We start from the raw sequence: 23,134 nt of genomic DNA, 5'->3' as shown, positions 1-23,134 counted from the left end.
TAAGTCAGACTTTAAAATGAATTAATCAGATTCATAATATATAACTAATCTGAACCAAAATGTCAATTGCGATGATGATGATGTTTAACCCACATGCCTTGTTAGTTTTTAACCTTTTAAATGAAATTTAACCTGTTCTTTGTAAGTTAATTCTGTGCAAATGATAGACTACACTGCTGGTAAAACATGTAAGAGCAGTAATGTAAATGAGTAAATGTTTCTTTTTTCTCTGTTCACAGTTGAGAAAAGGGCTGTTGAGGGAATAAACCTGCAGCTGGCAGGGGGCATGTTCAGAAGACCTTGTAAACACATTCACACCTCTGGTGCATTTCAATGCCGGATGACTTATAGCACAATATTGAAAATTCGAGTTCGACAAGCACTTGCATTTCAATACTGTCTGAGAGGAATCAACAAACTCCACCAATAAAACCACTTTCAGCTTTGGGAAGTTAACAAACGAGCTGAAATGAGGGTAATCAGTGGATGGATATTCAAAGCGCACTTTGGAAAGTTTTTTTCTTGTTTTTTTAAATAGTTACATTTTGATGTTGACGTGCCGTTATCTAGTGCATCTTAGGGATTATGTGTGTCAGTGATTTTTTTTTTTTTTTTCTTAAATGAGCAAGCTATTTTGTTGTCATGTGATATGAAAATCATTAAACAGAGAGACAATGCCATTAAGTTATTAAAAAATGCCACACATTTGTTCAGGTAAACCCTAAAAAAAAACCTATTCATGAATATTCATTACAATAAAAAACGAGTTTACCTTTTGGGAATATTAGATTGGTTGGTGTACAGGTAAGTGCAAGCAAATTATTTTAGTACTTGATGTTTACACAACTTTCTCTAAGTAAAAATATATTTTTTTCAAAAATATATGAAACCATCATGGACATAAATATTACATTTCTAAGAACTTGGTCCAATTTATTAAGTGTCTTTAATTACTATGTACCAACATTTAAATTAATAATTTGATACAATGCACTTATTATGTACATACGTGTTTTTACATTGTACTTATATTATTATAATTGCATGTAATTACATCTGTAATCAGTTTATGTAATAACAGCTGTAATTACACTGTTGACCCTTCTATTCCCTTTTAACCTATCCTTAAACCTTAAACCTACCCATACCACCAAACTGTCCCTAACCTTAACCATATCCCACCTAAATAGCAGCAAAAGTGTTTTGCAATTCAACATCGATGCAATAAGTACATTGCACTTATTTCTGATGTAAGTACTTAGTTAAAGACATCAAATATAAAATGTGACCATTATTATGCATTTTAGTTTCGAAAAAGTGAATGTAACGCCTCTTTCTCTTTCTGCTGCTACCCCATCAGATGAGAATTTGGTTATCTCGACACCGAGTGTCTGGTTTTGCTCAAATGAAATGCACCTGTTTACGAGTTCATATGTGAAATTCGCAAGGAATTCTCACAGATTGACCGTGAAACGACGAAAGAGCTCAAGGAACTAGGAGAAGAGCAAAGAAAACTGTGCTCAGACAGAGGGAAAGCGCATTCCGCGCACCGATGGACTCTCTCAGATCACCCTATCAGGTGCAAAACCACTGACAGGTTTCCACCCACCACCAACCCAAAACCCCTCAGTGCGCTCCAGCCCTCTTCGGCACACAGACAGACAGTCCCGTACCATCACCCAGCGCTCTTCCAGGATTTCCACGGGTCTGTGAGCCTTTTATGTACAAACTACTTGGATAACAGTGAAGCAACAGCTAAAGAAGATACTTATAACCCTAACTCATCTATCCTGACAGCTTGGACTTGTTGGGGAAGTTTTCCCTCTGCAAACAATGAACACGGGAAGCTTGGAATGATCCACGTAAGGTGTGCACTTTCCGGTGTCCTCGGCAGGTACGAACGGAATTTATCCTTTTATATCGCATACTGGATCAAGAATAAGCACTAAAGGTCGCGGATTGTTCACCGAGGAGGAGACACCCCGCTACAGTCTTTTCCAATTCAATCTTTGCGCGCTTTGGCGAGAGAGCGCAGCGCGCGCGGACCGCGGAGCAACGGAGGCACCACAGGGAAGACATTGATTTGCGTTTATTCAGATCTTTTTCAAACAAGAAACAGCCTCATGCTGCTTCCAGCGGCGCATTTACACTTCCTTCATCTCTCTTTTCCCTGGGATTGCACCTCTCCTCCGGGATTTTGTGTGTGAGACACTGGCGGGGTTCCGCGCGCCACTTACTGGAGCGGCAAACGCTGGAAACAGGTGTATTTGACCAAGATGTCTGTCCTGCCGTCAAGGTTCATCTACGTGTAAGGAATATTCTTAATAATCTCTTTGATTCACTTTGAGTTCGTGCATTCTTGCCAATAGAAGTCGCTCAAAGCCAGGTTTAAGATGTACGGCTACATTTTTTTATCTGGTGTAATTGCTTGTGATTCACCCCTCCTTACTTCCCTTCTGTCTCTCTCTCACTCTCTCACACACACTCTCATTCTCTCTCTTTCTCTTTCCAGGTGTTTACATTTTCTGGTCCTCTACTTCCAGTTGCAGGTAAGTCTGGCTGTTTCACTGTCATCATGAATCTGGATTAAGGCAGGGATTATGAGGATGTGCCGCCGGTGCGCAAACACAAAGCTTGTTTAATTTGTTGTCTTAAGGTTTTTGGAAACAGAGGCATGGGAAATCTACACCCCAGAGGCTGTAAAATAAAATAAAATAAAAACAAAAACTGCCTTTGGATTTGTTGGTGGTCTTGTCAGAGGAATTGGATTTCTCTTTCTCTTAAATCAGGGGGGGGGGGGGGGGGGGTCCTTTTGTGCTTCTTTGTGTTTTATATAGACCTGGGAGAACATGAATCCAGTAATTCATTTTAACGAGTCTTGTATTTGTCCAAAGCATAATTGTTTCCCCCCAGAATAGCTATAAACTCATGTTTTGACTGATTTAACGCTGAATACAAAATAAGCAATTTGTGCATTTATTTCTTTATTTAAACTCAGTGACCTTCCAGAGAAGAGAAATAAATGTTTATGTGTCTGGAATGTTTATTTCCAAATGTATGAACATTTTGGACTGTCAATGAAATGAAACTGAAATTTATTACATATGAAATGAAAGTATAAGATTAGATAACCAAAAACCTCACAAATATAGATAAAATAGATTAACATACACTTGCTACAGCAGTACAAATGTATTTATTTATGTATATATATATATATATATATATATATATATATATATATATATAGATATAGATATAGATATATATATATATATATAGATATAGCTTTCAAAAGGAAATATTTTGCTTGGTCACTTGTATGTGTGTGTGTATATATATATATATATATATATATATATATATATATATATATATATATATATATATATATATATATATATATATGGTTTAACTTAAACAAGTAAGTTACCTGGTTGCCTTTGAGTTAACTGAAATTAAAAATTTGAGTTAATACAATGAAAGTGATTAGTTTAATGAACAGAAATGCAAAATATTATATTATCTGAACCACATTAAATTAAATATTTTAAATATATACATTTACATATACTGTAGATTTCTACTGCTGTAGCAATAGCTATTAAGGCTCTTTTTCAGGAAGATGACTAATGCACCCAACAAATAAGTAATTAGATATGTGCAGTTCCTCAAATCCGTCTTTACTGACAGATGTACATTCCTCACAAGGCGGGAACGGCTTAATAAATAGTTTTTTTTTTTCTCCTGGCAAATGGGTCAAGGCACTGTGATTATAAAACTTGCATCAGAATGTCGTAATAAAAGGGGGCGATCACCCCTCCAACCAGGAACAAAAGCCACTGGTTTGAAGAAAACGAGACCCACGTTGGTTACATAATTCCATGCGTTCCCTTTTGTTCAGTTGGCACAAACAAGGCTTTAGTGTGGCACAGCCTGCTTTCAGAGTCAGTGATGACAGTCGTATGATACACAGGGTATCACCTGCTTCTACTGCTAACCTTCGCTGTTGTTAAAGGTTCTCCCTGAGAAAACAAACAAAGTTGTTATTAAGGAGATGCAGTGAAAGACGGCGCGATAAGCACAGTTTAAGTGGCGGTGCGCTGAAGCGTTGTTTCCTGAGATGCATCCTGCTCAGAGAGTGGTGTCTGCAGATAGGGCCTATCTGACATGCAAGAGTGGCTCGACTTCTTAGTAGGGACGGGGCCAGGCTTTTGAAGTCACAGTGAGATCAGTTTGCCTTGGTTTGCTTTGAAGGGAATCGGGCGGCATGATAAAAACATTTGGCCGTGGCTGGCTCTCTGCATAGGCATGCCCTCTGCCTTCCCACTCCCCTCCATACGCAACTGTCTACAAAACACATCTCTGTGTTTGACTAGATGGCCAGATTTCAGAGTAAATCCTTCCGAGGAGAGGCTGTGTGTGCGCGTGAGTTGCGTATGTATGTGTTGTTGTAAGCAAAAAATAACCTTGATTCTGTGTGTAATGACAAGGTTTTTGCCGCGAAGCCATAGAAGAAGCATTTAGGGTTCCCCAAAGAACCTTTCAGTGAAAAGTTTTTTAAAGAAAGATTGTTTCTTAGTGTGAAGAATCTAAAAAAAAATCTTTTCCACTATAAAGAAGCTTTTGTGGAATGGAAAGGTTGTATTGATGTTAAAAGTTTATTTTTTTTTAAAGTGTAGATTGCTGCTGTTTGACGGCGATACATGGATTAATCTTGGAAAATAATGTAACAATGACTGAATTTTAAAAGATTTAGGACGACTTTAGGATGACCAACTTGAACTAATATGTGATTTTTTTTTTTTTAAAGCCATAATAGCACTATACTATGTAGTGAAATGCCTTTTGGTTTGTTTAACCCTTTAATGAATGTGTCAACTGCAGTGGTCAGATCTTTAAAAGTTATTTTTAACCATTCATGATGTGATTTTATATCCAAACCACCATGAATGATCACCTTTGACCTTTACAGGACTGTCCTCTTTATATGTCAGTGTGTTTTTAGCGTACATTCAACTTACTTACATTCAGTTTGGGGTCAGAAAAGTATTTTTTTTAAAGAATCAAATACTATTATTCAACAAAGGTGCTTTACATTGATCAAAAGTGACAGTAATGTTACAAAAGAAGATTTGTATTTCAAATAAATCCTGTTCTTTTGAACTTTTTATTCATTTAATTCAGATTCCTGAAAAAAAAAAATGTGTGACGGTTTTCACAAAAATATTAAGCAGCACAACTGTTTTCAACATTGATATATTTCTTGAGCAGCAAATCAGCATAGCAGAATGATTTCTGAAGGATCATGTGACACCGAAGACTGGAGTAATGATGCTGAAAATTCAGATTTGATCACAGGAATAAATTACGTTTTAAAATATATTATTGTACAAAAAAAAAACAAAAATTGTAAATATATTTCATGATATTTTACTGTATTTTTAATCAAATAAATCAGCAGCTTTTGTGAGCAGAAAAAAAATGTCCCATCCCCTTTTGTTAAAAGATTTTTTTTTTTTTTTTTGCTTTGCAATTTAATAATTCATGCATTAATGGGTTAATTTTGGCGGTTGTGTCATGTTGACGTGCTTCTTAGCAGTCCTGCATTCAGCGTGAATCTCTATGGAAGTTTCTTTCTCAACTCTGTTGAAAAGATCCTTTTTCTGTACCGTGAGCTGCGTTTCCCCTTGTGCTCTCTAAATGTCATTAATTAGCTGAGGTTAAAATAACATGGAGTGGAAGCATGTAATGTGAGTGTAATTAACCACCTGAGAGAAGCCACATAAAAGCTCATTACAGGATAATTACCCCTCGCTTCAGCCCGAGAGAGTAGTCTTGGCTGGGACGGAGATTCCAGGGTTTTTAGAGGTATATGTTTTCCTCACATATGGAAGAATGACAGAGGAGGAGGAGGAGGAAAGATAGAGGCTTTTGGATAAGAAGTGGATTGGTGATTTTTGTATAAAGCCTCGGGTGAGTGTGAATGTGAGCGACAGGAGAGGCCATGGCAAGCTGCATTGTATTTTATTATGTTAGTGCTTCAGTGTGTGTATGTGTATGTACCAGTGCAAAAGTTGTGTATATGTACTTCCCATACTTACAGGTGTGTATGTGTGATTTATGAGTGTGATTCTTACCTTAGGCAGATATTTGTTTGATGACAGAGTTAGATCTTTCAGGTGGATAATTGCTGGAGACTTGCTAGTGGAAATTGAAAACTTCACTTCTCGATGTAGCTCCAGGCTCCGAGTATTCAGATGTTTTATTTAGAGCGAGAGAGAGAGAGAGAGAGACGGGCACCAAAACAAGAATCGCTGTGACCTGAACTTTCATTGAATGTGTTTACCAAGTCAACATGATATTTGACCATATTTACTTGCTTAATACACATTTCTGGTCTTATTGTGATCTTATTGCAGCATGTTTTGCTAGAGTGTCTTCATAATCAAGGGCAGCAGTCAATGGGGGGCATTTGCGGTGCCCCTGAACATGAGCGAATTTGAAAGCGAAAAGCGAGTGTGCGTTCAAAAGCGATTACAAATATAAATTCACAATTTATTAAAATTGCACCCTCTATTGTTTCACATGATAGAAGTATTCTAATTTTGATCAAGAAATTCAGCCTTGGTGTCTATCAAGATATTCAACCTTATATTTAACTCTCTTAAAATTTTGCCTTTTTGGGGGCATATTATATTGTATTAATATTATATTGTTTTGAAGTATAAAAAAAAAACTTTTTTCCTTTGTGATTTAATTACTCATGCATTAATGGGTTACTTTTGGCAGTTGTGTCATATTGACTTTCATCACATGATGAAAGTAAAATCGGTTGTTAAATGCGGTTTAACGTTGACTTTAAAATACATGCAGTTGTACGCAGTGTTGGGGTTATGTAACATAACGTGAGTTATGTAATCAGATTACTTTTTTCAAGTAATGCATTACTTTTGAATTTACAACAGAATATCTGAGTTACTTTTTCAAATAATTAACGCAAGTTACTTTGTTTTCCCATTTATTGACTGACAGCTCTCCTGTCCCCATGTTGAGAGAAATCAGGAGTAAGTACAGAGGCGTTGTGTGCGCTGTGTGAACATGATGGTTGTTCTAGACTAGTTCTAGCTTAAATGTGAGCATACATTTACTCATTTACTACTTCTCCTGCATCCTGTTTTTATGTATCTTGAATGGCAGCACAGATGAAAGGTTTGTTTGAGCTGCGCCCTCTACTGGACAACCATGAATTTGCATTTCCTTCAGCCTGAGGCTTATTCATTTCACTTTTAGTGGCCTTTACATTTGCCAAAAATAGAACTTTTTTGTTGTTATAAAAACATACAGCCCAGATGAGAAAGTCACGCAAAAGTAATATAACGCATTAATTTCCATAAAAAGTAACTAATGCAATTAGTTACTTTTTTAGGGAGTAACGCAATATTGTAATGCATTACTTTTAAAAGTAACTTTCCCCAACACTGATTGTACAAGCATTATAAGGTCAAACTGAATCAAGAAATAGATCAACAGTTTTTGTTGTTGCTGATTCCAGGAATGTCACCAGAGTTCTGCCGACTTCCGGATCTACATCGAGAACCACACCCGAGACGACGTGAGTCGGAAGCAGGTTCGGATATATCAGCTCTACAGCCGAACCACTGGGAAACATGTGCAGATCCTGGGCAAGAAGATCAACGCCAACGGAGACGATGGGGGCAAGTACGGTACGGGAGTGTTCCTGTGCTCTCAGATGAATAAACCATTCAAAAGAATCGTTATTATTATTTGACTCGGTTTCTATTAGGCAGAATGATTAAAACTTTCCTGTAGCTCAGTGGTTAGAGCATGGCACTAGCAATGCCAAGGTCATGGTTCAATCCGAGGGATTGCACATACTCAAATTCAAATGTATAGTATAATGCAATGTAAGTCGTTTTGGATAAAAGCGTCTGCCAAATGCATAAATGTAAATTAAAAGGGACAGTTCAGCGAAAAAATTCTGTCATCTTTTATTCAGCCTTATGTCCTTCCAAACTGGTTTGACTTTCTTAACTAACGCTGAATGTTCTCAAAACTTACATCTAACATTATGACAAGGTTCTCTCAAAGTTATGAGCAAACATTCATTAATAGAACGTTTGTTCAGAGTAATGTTCTCAAAATGTTAGCACAAAAACATCTTTTTAATGGAAGTTTTTTTTTTTCTGAAACGTTTTAGTTGGACACTCATCTAATGTTCATCTGTTTTAAAACGCTCAAAGAACATTAGTAACATTCCCATAATGGTAGCAAAATGATGAAATTGATTTTTCCCTTAATGTTTGCATAACCAAAAACAGTAACTGTACATTTTTATTTTATTTTTGTTTATTTTGTTAATTTGACTGCAGGTGTTTATTTTTTCCATGAAATTACAATGACTGAGGAACTTAAAAAAGATGCAGAAATTTAATAAAAGTAGTATCATAATAGTAGTTGATACAACATATGCACAATAAGCCATTATTCACTGAAAGTACAATGAACCTGCATCATTGACTGTGTTTACATGATGCAACAACAAATTTTAAAGCTGCCCTAGAATTAAAAATTGAATTTATCTTGGCATAGTTGAATAACAAGAGTTCAGTACATGGAAATGACATACATTGAGTCTCAAACTCCATTGTTTCCTCCTTCTTATATAAATCTCATTTGTTTAAAAGACCTCCGAAGAACAGATGAATCTCAGCATAACACCGACTGTTACGTAACAGTCAGGATCATTAATATGTACGCCCCCAATATTTGCATATGCCAGCCTATGTTCAAGCCATTAGACAAGGGCAGGCAGTATTAACGTCTGGATCTGTGCACAGCTGAATCATCAGACTAGGTAAGCAAGCAAGAACAATAGTGAAAAATGGCAGATGGAGCGATAATAACTGACATGATAACATGATATTTTTAGTGATATTTGTGAATTGGTTTTATAAATGTTTCGTTAGCATGTTGCTAATGTACTGTTAAATGTGGTTAAAGTTACCATCATTTCTTACTGTATTCACGGAGACAAGACTGTCGTTATTTTCATTTTTAAACACTTGCAGTCTGTATAATTCATAAACACAGCTTCATTCTTCATAAATCTCTCCAACAGTGTGTAATGTTAGCTTTAGCCAAGGAGCACAGCCTTAAAATCATTCAGAATCAAATGTAAACATCCAAATAAATACCATACTTACGCGATTAGACATGTTGCATGATGAACACTTTGTAAAGATCCATTTGGAGGGTTATATTAGCTGTGTGAACTTTGTTTATGCTGTTAAAGGCAAGCGCGAGCTCCGTGGGCGGGGAGCGTGAGCATTTAAAGGGGCCGCAGCCTGAATCGGCTCATATTTAATGATGCCCCAAAATAGGCAGTTAAAAAAATTAATTGAAAAAAAATCTATAGGGTATTTTGAGCTGAAACTTCACAGACACATTCAGGGGACACCTTAGACTTATATTACATCTTGTGAAAAAACGTTCGATGGCACCTTTAAGTTAAAACATTTGGGGAATCAGGATATTAAACTGTTGAATGTATTACTGATATATTGATGTATTATTGAATCACTTGACTCAATACTAATCAAAATATTTCCAATTTCATATCGGAATGTTGTTGTGCATGTGAGTTGAACTCGAGATAATGTTAGATTTCATTCAAGATATAGAAAAGAGTAGCAGGATATTCATCAGAAATTCAACATGATAGAATAAAGACATACAAGTTTGGAATGACATGAGGGTGAGTAAATGATGAAAGAATTAATATTGAATCATATATGAATCATATATTCTTTGTTGCATGTTTTCGAGTCTTCCTATAAATGTCATTATTTGTTGCGATCTCTGGCTGTGAGCGTGCTGAGCGAGTCCGTTTTCTGAAAATCATGCATAGCTTCAGAATTATTACATCCGCCTCTTGCTTTTTAGTTTAAAAATTTAATATTTTAGCTAATTCTTATAATGCTTTCTACAAACACAAAGTGTTTAGTATTCTCAGCTCCATTTAACAAATTGTACCATGTTTAAATACATATTGTAAATGCATTCCCCATGCAGATCGGCAGCGAATTCCGTCTGGGCCTGCTAATATCATATCTAAGATGAACTTCTTCTCTTTAACATCCAACCTGAACTGTTATTAATCAAAATGTATCAAAGTATAAACAAAACAAAAACCACAGAACTGATGGGCAGCGTGCCCCAGCGGTACGAGTGTGAGAACAGAAACTCTGTGTGAAGATAAACACACTGAATGCTGCACTTAACTTTGCCGACTGATACAAGCATGTTTATATTCCAGTCTTGTGCTCGTTTGTGTCAGTCAGCATAAAGATTCCACAACAGACACCACTCCATAAACTTTCAGTCCTGGATTCCTGTACCTGCATAATACTGTTTCTCATGTAGTTGTATAATCCTTTGGATTTCTAGTACCCCATTTCTGTTTGTTTCTTAGTGAAAGGAAGTTTTATTCTTAAATCTGTTCTAAACCGAGTGAGGATAAATGGTTTAATGTGACCTGAAGTTTTATTTGTTCATGTTTGTAGCATTTTGTTAAACCAGCTACGTCCAGCCTAAATTTACGGAAGAGGATTAGGGCCAAGCAATAATACAAAAATAAAACCATCTCGAGATTAAAGTTGTTAAAATTTCTGGAAAAAACTCGTTAAATTTCAAGAAAAAAGTCGAGATAAAATGTTGAGAATAAAGTCATTAAATTATGAGGAAAAAGTTGTTAAATTACAAGAACAAATTCGTTAAATTACGAATTTGTTCTCATAATTTAACGACTTTTTTCTCGTAATTTAATGACTTTATTCTCATAATTTAATGAGTTTATTCTCAATATTTTATCTCGACTTTTTTCTCGAAATTTAACGACATTTTTCTCATAATTTAACGAATTTGTTCTCGTAATTTAACAACTTTTTTCTCAAAATTTAACAAGTTTTTTCTTGTAATTTAACGAGTTTATTCTCAACATTTTATCTAGACTTTTTTCTCAAAATTTAAAGATTTTTTTTCTCGTAGTTTATTCTCAACATTTTATTTATTTTTTTATTATTATTATTTAGAAAGGAGGATCAAGAATATTACATTTTGATGGCATAGCTCACCTAAAAATGAAAATTCTGTCATCATTTACTTACCTACAAGTTGGTCGAAATGTATGACTTTCTTTATTTATAAATTTAAAGGGGACCTATTTTGCCCTTTTTCACAAGATGTAATATAAGTCTCTGTTGTCCCCAGAATATGTCTGTAAAGATTCAGCTCAAAATACCCCACAGATCATTTATTATAGCTTGTCAAATTTGCCCTTATTTGGGTGTGTTTTTTTGTATGTGTCCCTTTAAATGCAAATGAGCTGCTGCTCCCGGCCCCCTTTCCAGAAGAGGGCGGAGCTTTAACAGCTTGCGCTCTGGTTGCTCAACAACAACAAAGCTGGAGAATCTCACGCAGCCAAAGTAAGGATTGTCAGTAACCTTACATTGTTCAAACCGGAGTCGACACTGATGGAGAGGCTCAGGAAGAAGTTACAACTTTTAGAATGAAACTGGACATTTCTGAAAGGTTAGTGGATAAATTGATGTAGTTGCTGTGGAGTTGATTCAACTCATCGACTAGTATGTGCCGTCATGTTAATCTTTTGTGCAAATCCAGTGTTGAATTGACCCTCGATTGTGAAGCAGTCCGGCGTTTTTGGGGTTTGTGATGTCACCGACCCGGGAAGAAGCTCATTGTAGTCCCTTCCAGCCATTTGTTGTAGTCCTTAAAAAGTGTTTTCTGTAAAAGAAAATCTCCCTTTGCATTGAACTTTGAGCGTCGTAACTTTGCAGATGTTGTTTATGATCAAACAGCAACATTACACACTAAAATCCCCAGAGTTAAATCAGCTCTGATCAGAGTACATATGATCCCTCTCTAAATAATGTTAAAGCAACACTGAAGCAGAGTTAATGAGATAATTAAGCAATTATTAAGGCTGTGACTGAAGTCAGTTGTAGTTCTCTTTTGTGTTTCTCTTTTCTTCAGTGATTTTGCTTGTTAACAGCAGGTGTTCATCATTAATGCACAATCATCACTTAATTAATTGTTTAATTATCTCATTAACTTTAACTCTGCTTTAGTGTTATTTTAACGCTATTTAGAGAGGGACCATATGTACTCTGAGCAGAGTTGATTTAACTCTGGAGATTTTGCTGTGTACACACTAACTAAAGTTAAAAAAAAAAGAAGTGAAATCATAATCAAGGACCCCTTTAATGTAATTATTCACTTAAAATCTTGATATCAACCTTAATTCTCCTTTGCACGTAAATGAGATAAATAATGATGCCTGATTCATAAATCAATTTTTTGAACAACATGAGTAAATGGTGAGTAAATGATCACAGACATCATATTTTCATTCATTTAGAATTTGATTGATTTGGATAATTAACACTGGTTTGTGTTCATATATGTGTTTTGATGGTTAGGGTTGTGTTCCGATTGCATTACGTCTTACAACAACTCACAAGAATTCAGTGTGTCAAGTGTTACCTTCAAATGGCACAAACATTTGAAGGTAACATTTGACACACTGAATTCTTGTGAGTGATTTTTTGTGATTTTTCTTTAAACTGGCCATGACAGAAGTTGAACTAAATTAAACGAGGTACCATAGAAGCAGACATTTTTATACATGTGCCTGCTATAGTGTCCCTTGTGGCAATGTTGAGAATGCAGCATGTAGTTGCGTTGTAAAGGTGTTTTGTTTTGATGTTAAAATAGGATCTAGTAAGTATGGCAATGCTGGTAGTGCTCTTTATTCAGGACATATTTGTAGCAATGTTAGTTATTGTTCAACTGGTCCTAACAGCTCCAAGTGTTTACAGCAGTTCTAGCTGTTGTTTACTGCTTAAATGTGTTAGTTTCAGCAGTGCAGCTTTGGCTGAGTTGTTCTACCCGTGTTAGCATGAGAGGATGCAGAGGCAGGTAAACCCCCACACCTGTGAACTCCATGACACTCACACACACGCACGCATGTTGGGTTTTCGTTTTTTATGGGTGCTTTCCATAGACATAATGATTTTTTATACTAAACCTCTCCATCACAGAAAACTTTCTGCATTTTTACACTTTCAAAAAACATCACTTAGTGTGATTTATAAGCTGTTTTCCTCATGGGGACCAAAAAAAATGTCTCCACAAGGACAAGGATTTTAGGATTAGGATATTGCCATCTTTGTGGGGACGTTTTGTCATTATAATGCAGGGATTACCTGAACACACACACATGTGCTTGCACACTGTGCTTCCTTCTCAGCTTTGCCTTTGTGTTTCTGCTGTCCTGTCAAAGTTATTATGCAAAGTTAACATTCAAAAACTAAAGGAGAGCAGAGCACGTTTAATTCTGAGCTGTGATTTAAGAGTCAAAGTGAGTTAAGATTTTCAGATGTATACACACTAACATTACCATTCAAAAGTTTGGTATCAGTAAGATTTTTGTAAAAAGAAATTAATAGTGCTTTTCAGCAAGGGCGCATTAATTTGCTGAAAAGTGACAGTAAATGTATTTATAATGTTACAATTAAGTTCAAAATTCAAATACAATTAAAAACTTTTGAACAGATGTGTATGTTTAAGTTAAAATGTTTAAAGTCAACATAATTTGCTGCTTGCAACCTATTTGTGAAGAGTGATATTCAGTGAGATAAGAATGCAGGATAGGATTGAGTGACATCCCCACTGACTATTCACTTTCACTTGGTTTACGTCATGTTACGGAAGTAAAATGGCTGGCGAACGGCGTTTCACGTTGACTTTAACAGCCAGTTTCCTGGAAAATGAAAATGTATTTGAACATCGAGGCACACAGTGCTGGATCAGATCGTACACTCGTATGGCTCATTTATCAGCAAACGCTCGCCTTCCCAGAAACATCTCAAAAATGTCTTCGGTTTCGCCCCTGTTTGACTTTCACATTAGTGAAGGTCGGTGTGTCCTGTTGACATCTGTGCTTTAATATTAATAAGCTATACTGAGATGCACAGATGGAGCATTACATTTTTAGATACAGTGCTCATTTAAACACAGGAATAATCGCACAGTTTTTCAGGCATATCTTTTAAAGCGTCATGTTCTTGTGAAGGGCTCTGCACTGAGGAGAGGGATCTTTCCCACCCTCATTTGATCTCAAGTGCCCTGCCTGGATTAGTCGTTCCTCTCATGTTGCCCCGGGCTGTTTTGGAAGGGGACAGTTTTGGTGTTGCTCTCTAAGCCTCTCTGCTTTGAGCACCTTTGAATAGCCCAGTGTGTTAAACAAATGGATCATCCTAACTTTTTGATTGAGTGAGCACGAACTAAAGGCAAGTGGAAACCCAATCCCTGGGGATCTGAACTGCTCCAAGGAGTTTGGCAGATTGCTTCCCCCCGAGAGAGGGGACCCTTAACAAAGGTGCTTACAGAGAGAGAGAGAGAGAGAGAGAGTTTGGTGTTTGTGAGGGAGCTACAGTCTATGATGAAACATTACGTTTTTCTCACAGCTTTGTTTTTTTTAATAGTTCAAATGCCAAATGTACTTTTGTATAAAAGTATAAATACTATGCAAAAATGCATTGAATGTCTATATATAGTATATATCCTATATGAGTGAGTAATGTTTTTTAAAGTAGTTGTACAGCTTGTACAGCTATAAAATAAAATATCATAGCTATCCTGGGTGAATCTCGTAAAAAGGAAAAGAAAAGAAAGGTCCAGGTCATATTTCACTGCAGAATCAAAAGAAAGAAACCAAGAAATTGTATTTTGTATATATGACTATTGACCATTATGACTGTTTAAATTGTTACAATAGGCAATAAATAAATAAACAAAAATGACTTTATACACTATTTTTTTTTTTTTTTTTTTTTTTAAGAAAACAATGTTTAAATACTTTAAATAATATTTAAATAATATAAATACTTTAAAAAATATGTTTTGGTATTATGACCAAGAGAATTTGTGGGAAATGTGCTTAAATGTCATGACAATTATGTCTTAAAATATAAAAAATATTATTATTATTATTTTTATTCTATGTTATTAATTAATTAATTATTTTATTTTATTTTATTTGACCCAGGTGTGTTCTTGAAATATGTAATATATGAATGTAAAATATATTAAATAAATTATATAATTATATAATTACATAGTTAACTGTGTTTTATTTTTACTTGCAGCTCTACTCGTCGTGGAAACAGAGACATTCGGGAGTCACATTCGAATAAAAGGGAAAGAAAGTGGATACTACATCTGCATGAACAAGAATGGCAAGATTATTGGAAAGGTATGTTTACTGGACTGGTTTACTCAGATTATAATCAGATTCAATGTGATTTGCTGTTCAGAAAAAATCAGGTTTGGGCCACATTAACTGTGACGTGAATGTAAATAGAAAGTGTTTTCAGTTTCTGTGCGTTTGCATATGATTTATGCAGGAGCTGATGTATTATTGCATGAATATAATTACTACTTTAGCATGTTAATTTGATGTATGAGCTTGTAGCTGGGACCACTTTTTGATATGTTTTCAAAAGCACTGCTACTGTCTGCAACCAACTCCTGATGGTTATATAATGGATTCAGTCAACACAAATTTTCATAACATCTATTTAAACAAAAATGAAATATCGAGGCTGGCTGTTTAAACTTAAAATTGTTTCCAAGTTCTTGTAACTGCCATACCACAAACAAATCTAAGTGGAAAGACCAACACCCCCTACATTTGCCATGAATAGGACATATTACATGCTTCACTGGCTTGTTTTGAACTGGTCCTAAGTTGAAGGGCACAATTACTGTGTCTTGTTTGAGAGAGAGGCTGGTCATTCTTTAAAAAACATGCTTTGTATGAGTATGTGTCCTGTCATATAACAGTTTTGTAGTGGATGTGTGATCAGTTTTTAATCAAACTTTTTGTTTGATCGGTGATCAGTAGTGTTTTTTTTTTTTTTTTTTTTTTTTTTTTTTAAGCTTTGCCATTTTTTGAAGCTTTCCTTGTTCTTCAGACCACATTCAGATATTTAACGTAAAATCACTTCTGATAATGCCTTTTGGTGTTATAAGTTTCTAGGCTTTTGCTGAATCTGAGATGCATAGTATATTGTGAAATCATAAAAAGAGAATGTTTTCTACATTTTTCTTCACTCAGTTGATTATTGAGATGCAGTTATTGAGATGTGTTATTTATGGTTATTAATCACTCTCTAGAATAATTATGACATTTTGCAGTCAATTTTTTTCTTGCTTCAGATTCTCTTGCAACTGTGTCTTGAATCACATTATGCTCTTTTTCTTTTTACATAATATATTTGAATTTAAATCAATATTTTATGTCCATTATTTAATTATTTAGTAAGCAGCTGGCTAATAAATGGGAAAATGGGAGCCCATCATTATTGATTGCTTTTGGGGTTTATTTTATTTTATTTAATTTATTTAATTTTACTTTATTTTATTTTATCCTCTTTTATGTTATTCTATGTCTTGTTATTTTGTCGTTTTATTTTATTATTTCATTTTATGCTATTTTTTGCTATTTTATGTTATGTTATGTCTTGTTATTTTATTTTATTATTTTATTTTATTTTATTATTATTTATTTTGGGGGAAATATAACCTGGGTGTGTGGTTTACGGAAGAGGATTAGGGCCAAGCAATAATAAAAAAAAAACATCTCGAGATTAAAGTTGTTAAATTTTGAGAAAAAACGAGTCGAAATAAAATAAAAAAAGTCGAAATAAAATGTTGAGAATAAACTCATTAAATTATGAGAAAAAAACATTAAATTTCGAGAAAAAAAGTCGAGATAAAATGTTGAGAATAAAGTCATTAAATTACGAGAAAAAAGTCATTAAATTACGAGAACAAATTCGTTAAATTATGAGAAAAATGTTGTTAAATTTCGAGAAAAAAGTCGAGATAAAATGTTGACAATAAAGTCATTAAATTATGAGAAAAAAAGTCGTTAAATTACGAGAAAAAAAAGTTGAGATAAAATGTTGAGAATAAACTCATTAAATTATGAGAAAAAAGTCATTAAATTATGAGAAAAAAAGTTGTTAAATTACAAGAACAAATTTGTTTAATTATGAGAAAAATTTTAAGTTTCGAGAAAAAAGTTAATATAAAATGTTGAGAATAAAGTCATTAAATTATGAGAAAAAAGTCGTTAAATTAAGAGAAAAAAGACGATAAATTACGAGAACAAATTCGTTAAACGACAAATTTGTTCTCATAATTTAACAACTTTTTTCTCGAAATTAAATGACTTTATTCTCAACATTTTATCTTGACTTTTTTCTTGAAATTCAACGAGTTTTTTCTCATAAATTAAAGAGTTTATTCTCAACATTTTATCTTGACTTTTTTCTTGAAATTTAATGACTTTAATCTCAAGATGGTTTTATTTTTTATTATTGCTTGGCCCTAGTCCTCTTCCGTAGTTGTTGGCAGATTCACCAATATGTAGAATTTTAATATAATATATATATATATATATATATATATATATATATATATATATATAAAATATATATATATATAATAACCAATCAGACCATCAGTTGAGAGGTAATTTTAACAAGTGGGCCATTTTTTGACATTTCGTCTTGTCCTCTTTCCTCAGCCCAATGGGAATAACCAGGAGTGCGTCTTCGTGGAGGAATATTTGGAGAATAACTACACAGCGCTGGTGTCGGCCAAGTACAAAGGCTGGTATTTGGGTTTCAATCGAAAGGGTCGACCCAAAAAAGGCTCCAAGACCACGCAGACGCAGCAGGAAGTGCATTTCATGAAGCGCCACCCCAAAGGAAAAGTGGACCCTCTGGAGGAGTTCCGTTTCACAACGGTAACGAAACGGACACGAAGGGCACGGCGTTTAAAACCCAACCCTAAAACGAACTGAGCCGGTGAGGACGAGTACGCACCGCTCCCCGAGGACACTACGTGCTTCTTGCCTTACAAACACCCTAATCTTATCCGAAACAGGAGAAGGAAGAGGACACAAATAAACAATGGCTACGGAAAAAAGACAAGAAGCTTAAAAAAAAAAAGTTCAAAGATGTTTTATTTTTATATTTCAGAAGCGTTGAGTTTCTCCCAGCAGTTGAATGTGGGTCTTTTTTAAATGTAATATTGGTGTCTGTTATTTTATTTATACTGGATTAACTAAGGATGACCTATAAGGAACTAGCGTCTCCTGCTTTGACACGTTTCCTGTTAAAACTCTGGAATAGCGACGAGAGCAAACCGCACCGCCTGGGAAACCTTTTTATTTTCATTTGTGTTGCCCCCGAGAACAAGGATCCAATATTTTCCACTGGAATGGGCTGTCATGGAGACGCAACGAGAGAGCGATAACAAGGTCATGTGACCTCTGCAGGCCTCCATAGGTAAACGTGAAGCTTTGAGTGCAATATTTTGAAGAGCCGTGTCGTTCCTCTCTGTGGGATGCTGTTCTCGTCTGAGCGGACACCAGGCCTTCTCGTAGGCCGAACGCTTTGATATTTTTTGTGTATTCTGTGATTCAGCTTAGATCGACATGCTTTGACTAGCTAGATATCTGTGGTAATAGTGTGTGTGAGAACCAACAAACGGAAGCCGGAATAAGTTTTCAGGAATTGCTGTAATGCTCTAAGCCTACAGCTGGATCCTGCATATGTGCTGAGGAGGTCCTTTCTAAAATTTAGCTACCAAAACATGCATAAAATCCATTATGCAAAAACCAAGTATGATGCATTGCTCTTAATGTCCCTGACGCTCTTCTAAGTGTCGGATTTTGACTACTTCCAGGTCATTAAGCCAATGAAATCGGTCCGCCTGACAATCAGTCATGTTCTTTGTATTCTAGAACACTTGCTCTCAGTTCTAGAATGTTGGAGACGCAGGTGCACAGAGGAAATCCCTTCTGCAGACGCTGGACTCTGGCCACTGTTGGTGAGGTCGACTCTCCATATGGGTATAGCTGTAGTATTCACACGTCTATATACTCATCGTCTGTCAGACGTTACTAACAATCATGACACACGTACGATTAAAAAATGTATGCAAAAAAAATAATAATTTTATTACTATTATAAAATATTTATTGCCTTTCTCTGTAAATATGACTTGATGAATTTATTTGACCTCTGTTAATAATAATAAAAAAGAGGACCATATATGGAAAATGAACAAATGTTATCAGACTGTTTTGTGGCGTTCGGATATGTGGATGTATGACGGCAAATGTTACAGTGCTAGAGATGCGACTTAAGGCCCCAGTATACTCATGTTGAGGTTCTTTTTCGTCTTCGCTTTAGGGTAAAACGAAGTTCGAAATACGTGAGCAGCAATATACTGTTAGCGAGTGTTCCAGCGAAGCGGCATTTAGATGAATATGTAAATATGCACGCTTTCCTCTCAATAACAAAATGAATACAACAAAAACACATTTTTAAAAAAAAAAAAATGTTTGCATGAGCTCTGCAATTCAGTGCTTCAGTAAAGTCACATCATATTTATTTATATATATTACTTTATACAACAGATTGCTTAAAATCAAGCAGATTTATATGGAAGCTTGTTTCCGCCACTCAATAATAAAAGGTAATTTTTTCTCACAATTGCGAGTTAGCATCTCACAATTCTGACTTTTTTCTCAGAATTGCGAGATTTAAACACGCAATTGCAAGACATTAACTCACAATTGCGAGTTATAAAGTGCGATTGCAATTCTGACTTTTTTCTCAGAATTGTGTGATATGAACTTGCAATTGCGATTGCAATTCTGACTTTTTTCTCAGAATTGTGTGATATAAACTCGCAATTGCGATTGCAATTCTGACTTTTTTCTCAGAATTGTGTGATATAAACTCGCAATTGCAATTGCAATTCTGACTTTTTTCTCAGAATTGTGTGATATAAACTCGCAATTGCGATTGCAATTCTGACTTTTTTCTCAGAATTGCGTGATATAAACTTGCAATTGCATCTTATAAAGTCAGAATTGCGAGACATAGAGAGACAAAAATATATATCTCAAAATTCTGACTTTATAACATGCAATTGCGAGTAATAACCTCGCAATTCTTAGAAAAAAATTGCACTTTTTTCCCTAACAATTGGAGTTATATCTTACAGTATCTTAGTTTATATCTTACAATTCTAAGAAAAAATTCAGATTTGTGAGCAAAAAGAAGTCAGATACTATAATATATAACTCCAATTGTGAGGGGGAAAAGTGCCATTTTTTCTCAGATTTGCGATATAATCGTAAGATATAAACTAAGATACTGTGAGATATAAACTCATAATTCTGAGAAAAAAGGGCACTTTTTTTCCTCACAATTGGTTACTTAGGTTATATCTTACAATTCTGAGAAAAAATTCTGATTTGTGAGAAAAAAAAGTCAGAATTGTGAGATATTGCGCTATTACCGTTTATTATTATTATTATTTCATGGCAGAAAAAAAGCTTCCATATCTTTACAGTATTAATCGTGAAAAACAATGTCAGTGTCTCATTTCATCAGAAGTACAACTTCATTTTCTACCATAAAGTGGCTCTCCAGTGTGTTTATGTTTCACTCGAAGAAATGAACCAGAGGAGATTTCCTCGTGAAAGAAGGCGGAGCCTTAGCACACACCTACCTTTTACGTAATAGCCACGGACCAATGGTAGTGCGAAGGTGTTTACCAGCCAGAGCGAACTTTTCCGGAAAGTTTGTTTTGGCAAAATGTTTCAAACTCCCAAATTAAACTCCAAATGAACTTTGTTTTGGCCTGATTTAGTTCGAAATGACGTAACATCAGTTTGTTCTTTGATTTTGCTTGAAGTATATCGGGGCCTTTAGACTTCATCTCTGTTATTTGACTTCTTTGCACTACTCACAAACTACTTGCTCCTTTAGACCAATGCAGTATGATTTCATAATCAAATGAGTGGGTCAAATTTATTCCTTTCAGTTTAATGTGTTGTTGAAGACAACTAATTCACTTTCTGAGGTGTGCATAGTTTAGAAACAACTGCCAAGCTGTCATTAGCTTTTAATATCACAGATGCATGAAAAACAACATTGACATTTCCAGTATATAGTCAACATTTTGATTCAAATTCAAAATTCGATCCCATAAATCTGTAGATATTTAATACTACTACTGCTAATAATAATAATACACAAAGTCTGGAATTTTGTTTGATTGTTGCAATAGTTGTTCCTGTGTAATATATCCTTCATCTTCACAAGCACAAACTCTTTTAGCATAATCTCCAGATACATAATGCTGAAATCTGTAAAACATTAAGTCAGACAATGAGAGAGAAAGAGCAACTGGGATGCTAAACATTCACATTCAGTGCCATGATAAATATTGTTCACAGCTGTGATTTACTGGTGTGAGGGCGGGGCAACCTGTCACTCACATCAGATCGACCAATACCAAACCTCAACCATCCAATCAAGTCCTGCCCTACATTTATGCTTGTTCGAGAAGCCGTTTCACAATAGGGAAGAAAAGACTATTACAACTTCCATTTCATGCTGACTAGGATGAAACTCCAGGCACAAGACATAACCAAGACTGACATTTTAAAGGGAACATATTATGCCAACCTTTTCACAAGATATATTATAAGTCTCTGGTGTCCCCTAGAATGTGTCTGTGAAGTGTCAGCTCAAAATACCCCACAGATCATTTATTATAGCTTGTCAAATTTGCCCCTATTTGGGTGTAAGCAAAAACACGCCGTTTTTGTGTGTGTCCCTTTAAATGCAAATGAGCTGCTGCTCCCGGCCCCCTTTCCAGAAGAGGGCGGAGCTTTAACAGCTTGTGCTCCAGTTGTTCAACAACAACAAAGCTGGAGAATCTCACGCAGCCAAAATGAGGATTGTCAGTAACGGTGTTCAGCCTTACATTATTCAAACCGGAGTCGACACTGATGGAGAGACTCAGGAAGAAGTTACAACTTTTAGAATGAAACTGGACGTTTCTGAATGGTTAGTGGATAAATGTATGTAGTTGCTGTGGAGTTGATTCAGCTCATCCACTAGCATGTGCCGTCATGTTCATCTTTTGTGCAAATCCAGCATTGAATTGACCCTCGTTTGTAAAGCAGTTTGACGGCAAGGAAACAACACTCTACTACAACAACTCTTGCTCTTCTCTAAAGCAGCACAACATGGCCCCACCCCTTTTGTTTCGTGTTCCCGGGGGCGGGGTTTATGTACATTTTGGGGTTTGTGATGTCACCAACCCGTGAAGAAGCTCGTTGTAGTCCCTACCAGCCGTTCGTTGTACTCTGTTCAAACAGCAACATTACACACTAACTAAAGTTAAAAAAATGAAATCATAATCAAGAACCCCTTTAAGAAAGAAAAAAGCCTTTAGGGAAGACGAGTTTTGAAATACGTTAAACAGGCCCACAGGCTTGTATCTGACGTGCACATTCCCTTCATGACATACTGTGCCTTTCCTACAGAAAGCGTGTGAATATGTTCTTAGACGGCCGTAACTAGCAGGCTGCTAAACGCAGCGCAAGGGAGTTGGCTTTTGACGCAGAGGTTACGGTAGACAATTTACCATAGGACACGAGATGAAGAGGCGAATTGCACTCTGCAAGTTAAAGACACGGTCCAGAAAATGTGTCATGGGGAAGTTATGAGGCGTTTAAAGACAGTGAAGAGTTTCTCAGACAACATGGGGATTCAAGGATCATTTAGATTCAAGGTTATATCAACAGAGCCCCTCCTCGCCTTTACATATTACCGCTTTTATGAAATCAATTAGAACCGAAGGGAGTGAAGGAATGCTCAAAGAGAATGTTCGGAAAGGTATTAAGGTCAATGGAACTATTCCTTTTCCAAATGGATTTCCAAAACTTCTGGTATGAAACCTTGTTCTGGGAGAAATTACTTCTGTGGATGACAGCGAGCTCATTAGACAGTCTGCATGAGCCACTAGAGAGAATTTATTCCAATTCTCGATGTGTCAATAACAGACTCGAAGGTGAAACAAAGCAAAAACCGCTGTCAGAATGGTGGTACATTTTTTAAGCGCTGTAACTCTCCCCCTCCGTGTGTCT

At 35.6% G+C, this 23,134-nt stretch overlaps 1 protein-coding gene across 1 annotated transcript; it reads left to right on the top strand.

The window, feature by feature from the left end:
- The first annotated feature begins 1,181 nt into the window (after positions 1-1,181).
- On the top strand, positions 1,182-19,116 carry fgf24 (fibroblast growth factor 24). Its single transcript, XM_067383070.1, has 6 exons — positions 1,182-1,250; positions 1,361-2,308; positions 2,513-2,549; positions 7,556-7,727; positions 15,252-15,358; positions 17,699-19,116. The coding sequence occupies exons 2-6, from the start codon at positions 2,277-2,279 to the stop codon at positions 17,975-17,977; spliced, it is 627 nt and encodes a 208-aa protein (XP_067239171.1). The 5' UTR covers positions 1,182-1,250; positions 1,361-2,276; the 3' UTR covers positions 17,978-19,116.
- Positions 19,117-23,134: the final 4,018 nt, after the last annotated feature.

This window comes from Chanodichthys erythropterus, chromosome 1, assembly GCF_024489055.1.
Source record: "Chanodichthys erythropterus isolate Z2021 chromosome 1, ASM2448905v1, whole genome shotgun sequence".
NCBI lineage: Eukaryota > Metazoa > Chordata > Actinopteri > Cypriniformes > Xenocyprididae > Chanodichthys > Chanodichthys erythropterus.
This window is presented reverse-complemented; position numbering and strand designations above follow the sequence as displayed.

Excerpts from the sequence above, each read along its gene's own strand:
- fgf24 (XM_067383070.1), top strand. The coding sequence starts at position 2,277 with ATGTCTGTCCTGCCGTCAAGGTTCATCTACGT. Across the intron at positions 2,309-2,512 it reads CCGTCAAGGTTCATCTACGT|GTGTTTACATTTTCTGGTCC; the intron begins GTAAGGAATATT and ends TTCTCTTTCCAG. Across the intron at positions 2,550-7,555 it reads TCCTCTACTTCCAGTTGCAG|GAATGTCACCAGAGTTCTGC; the intron begins GTAAGTCTGGCT and ends TGCTGATTCCAG.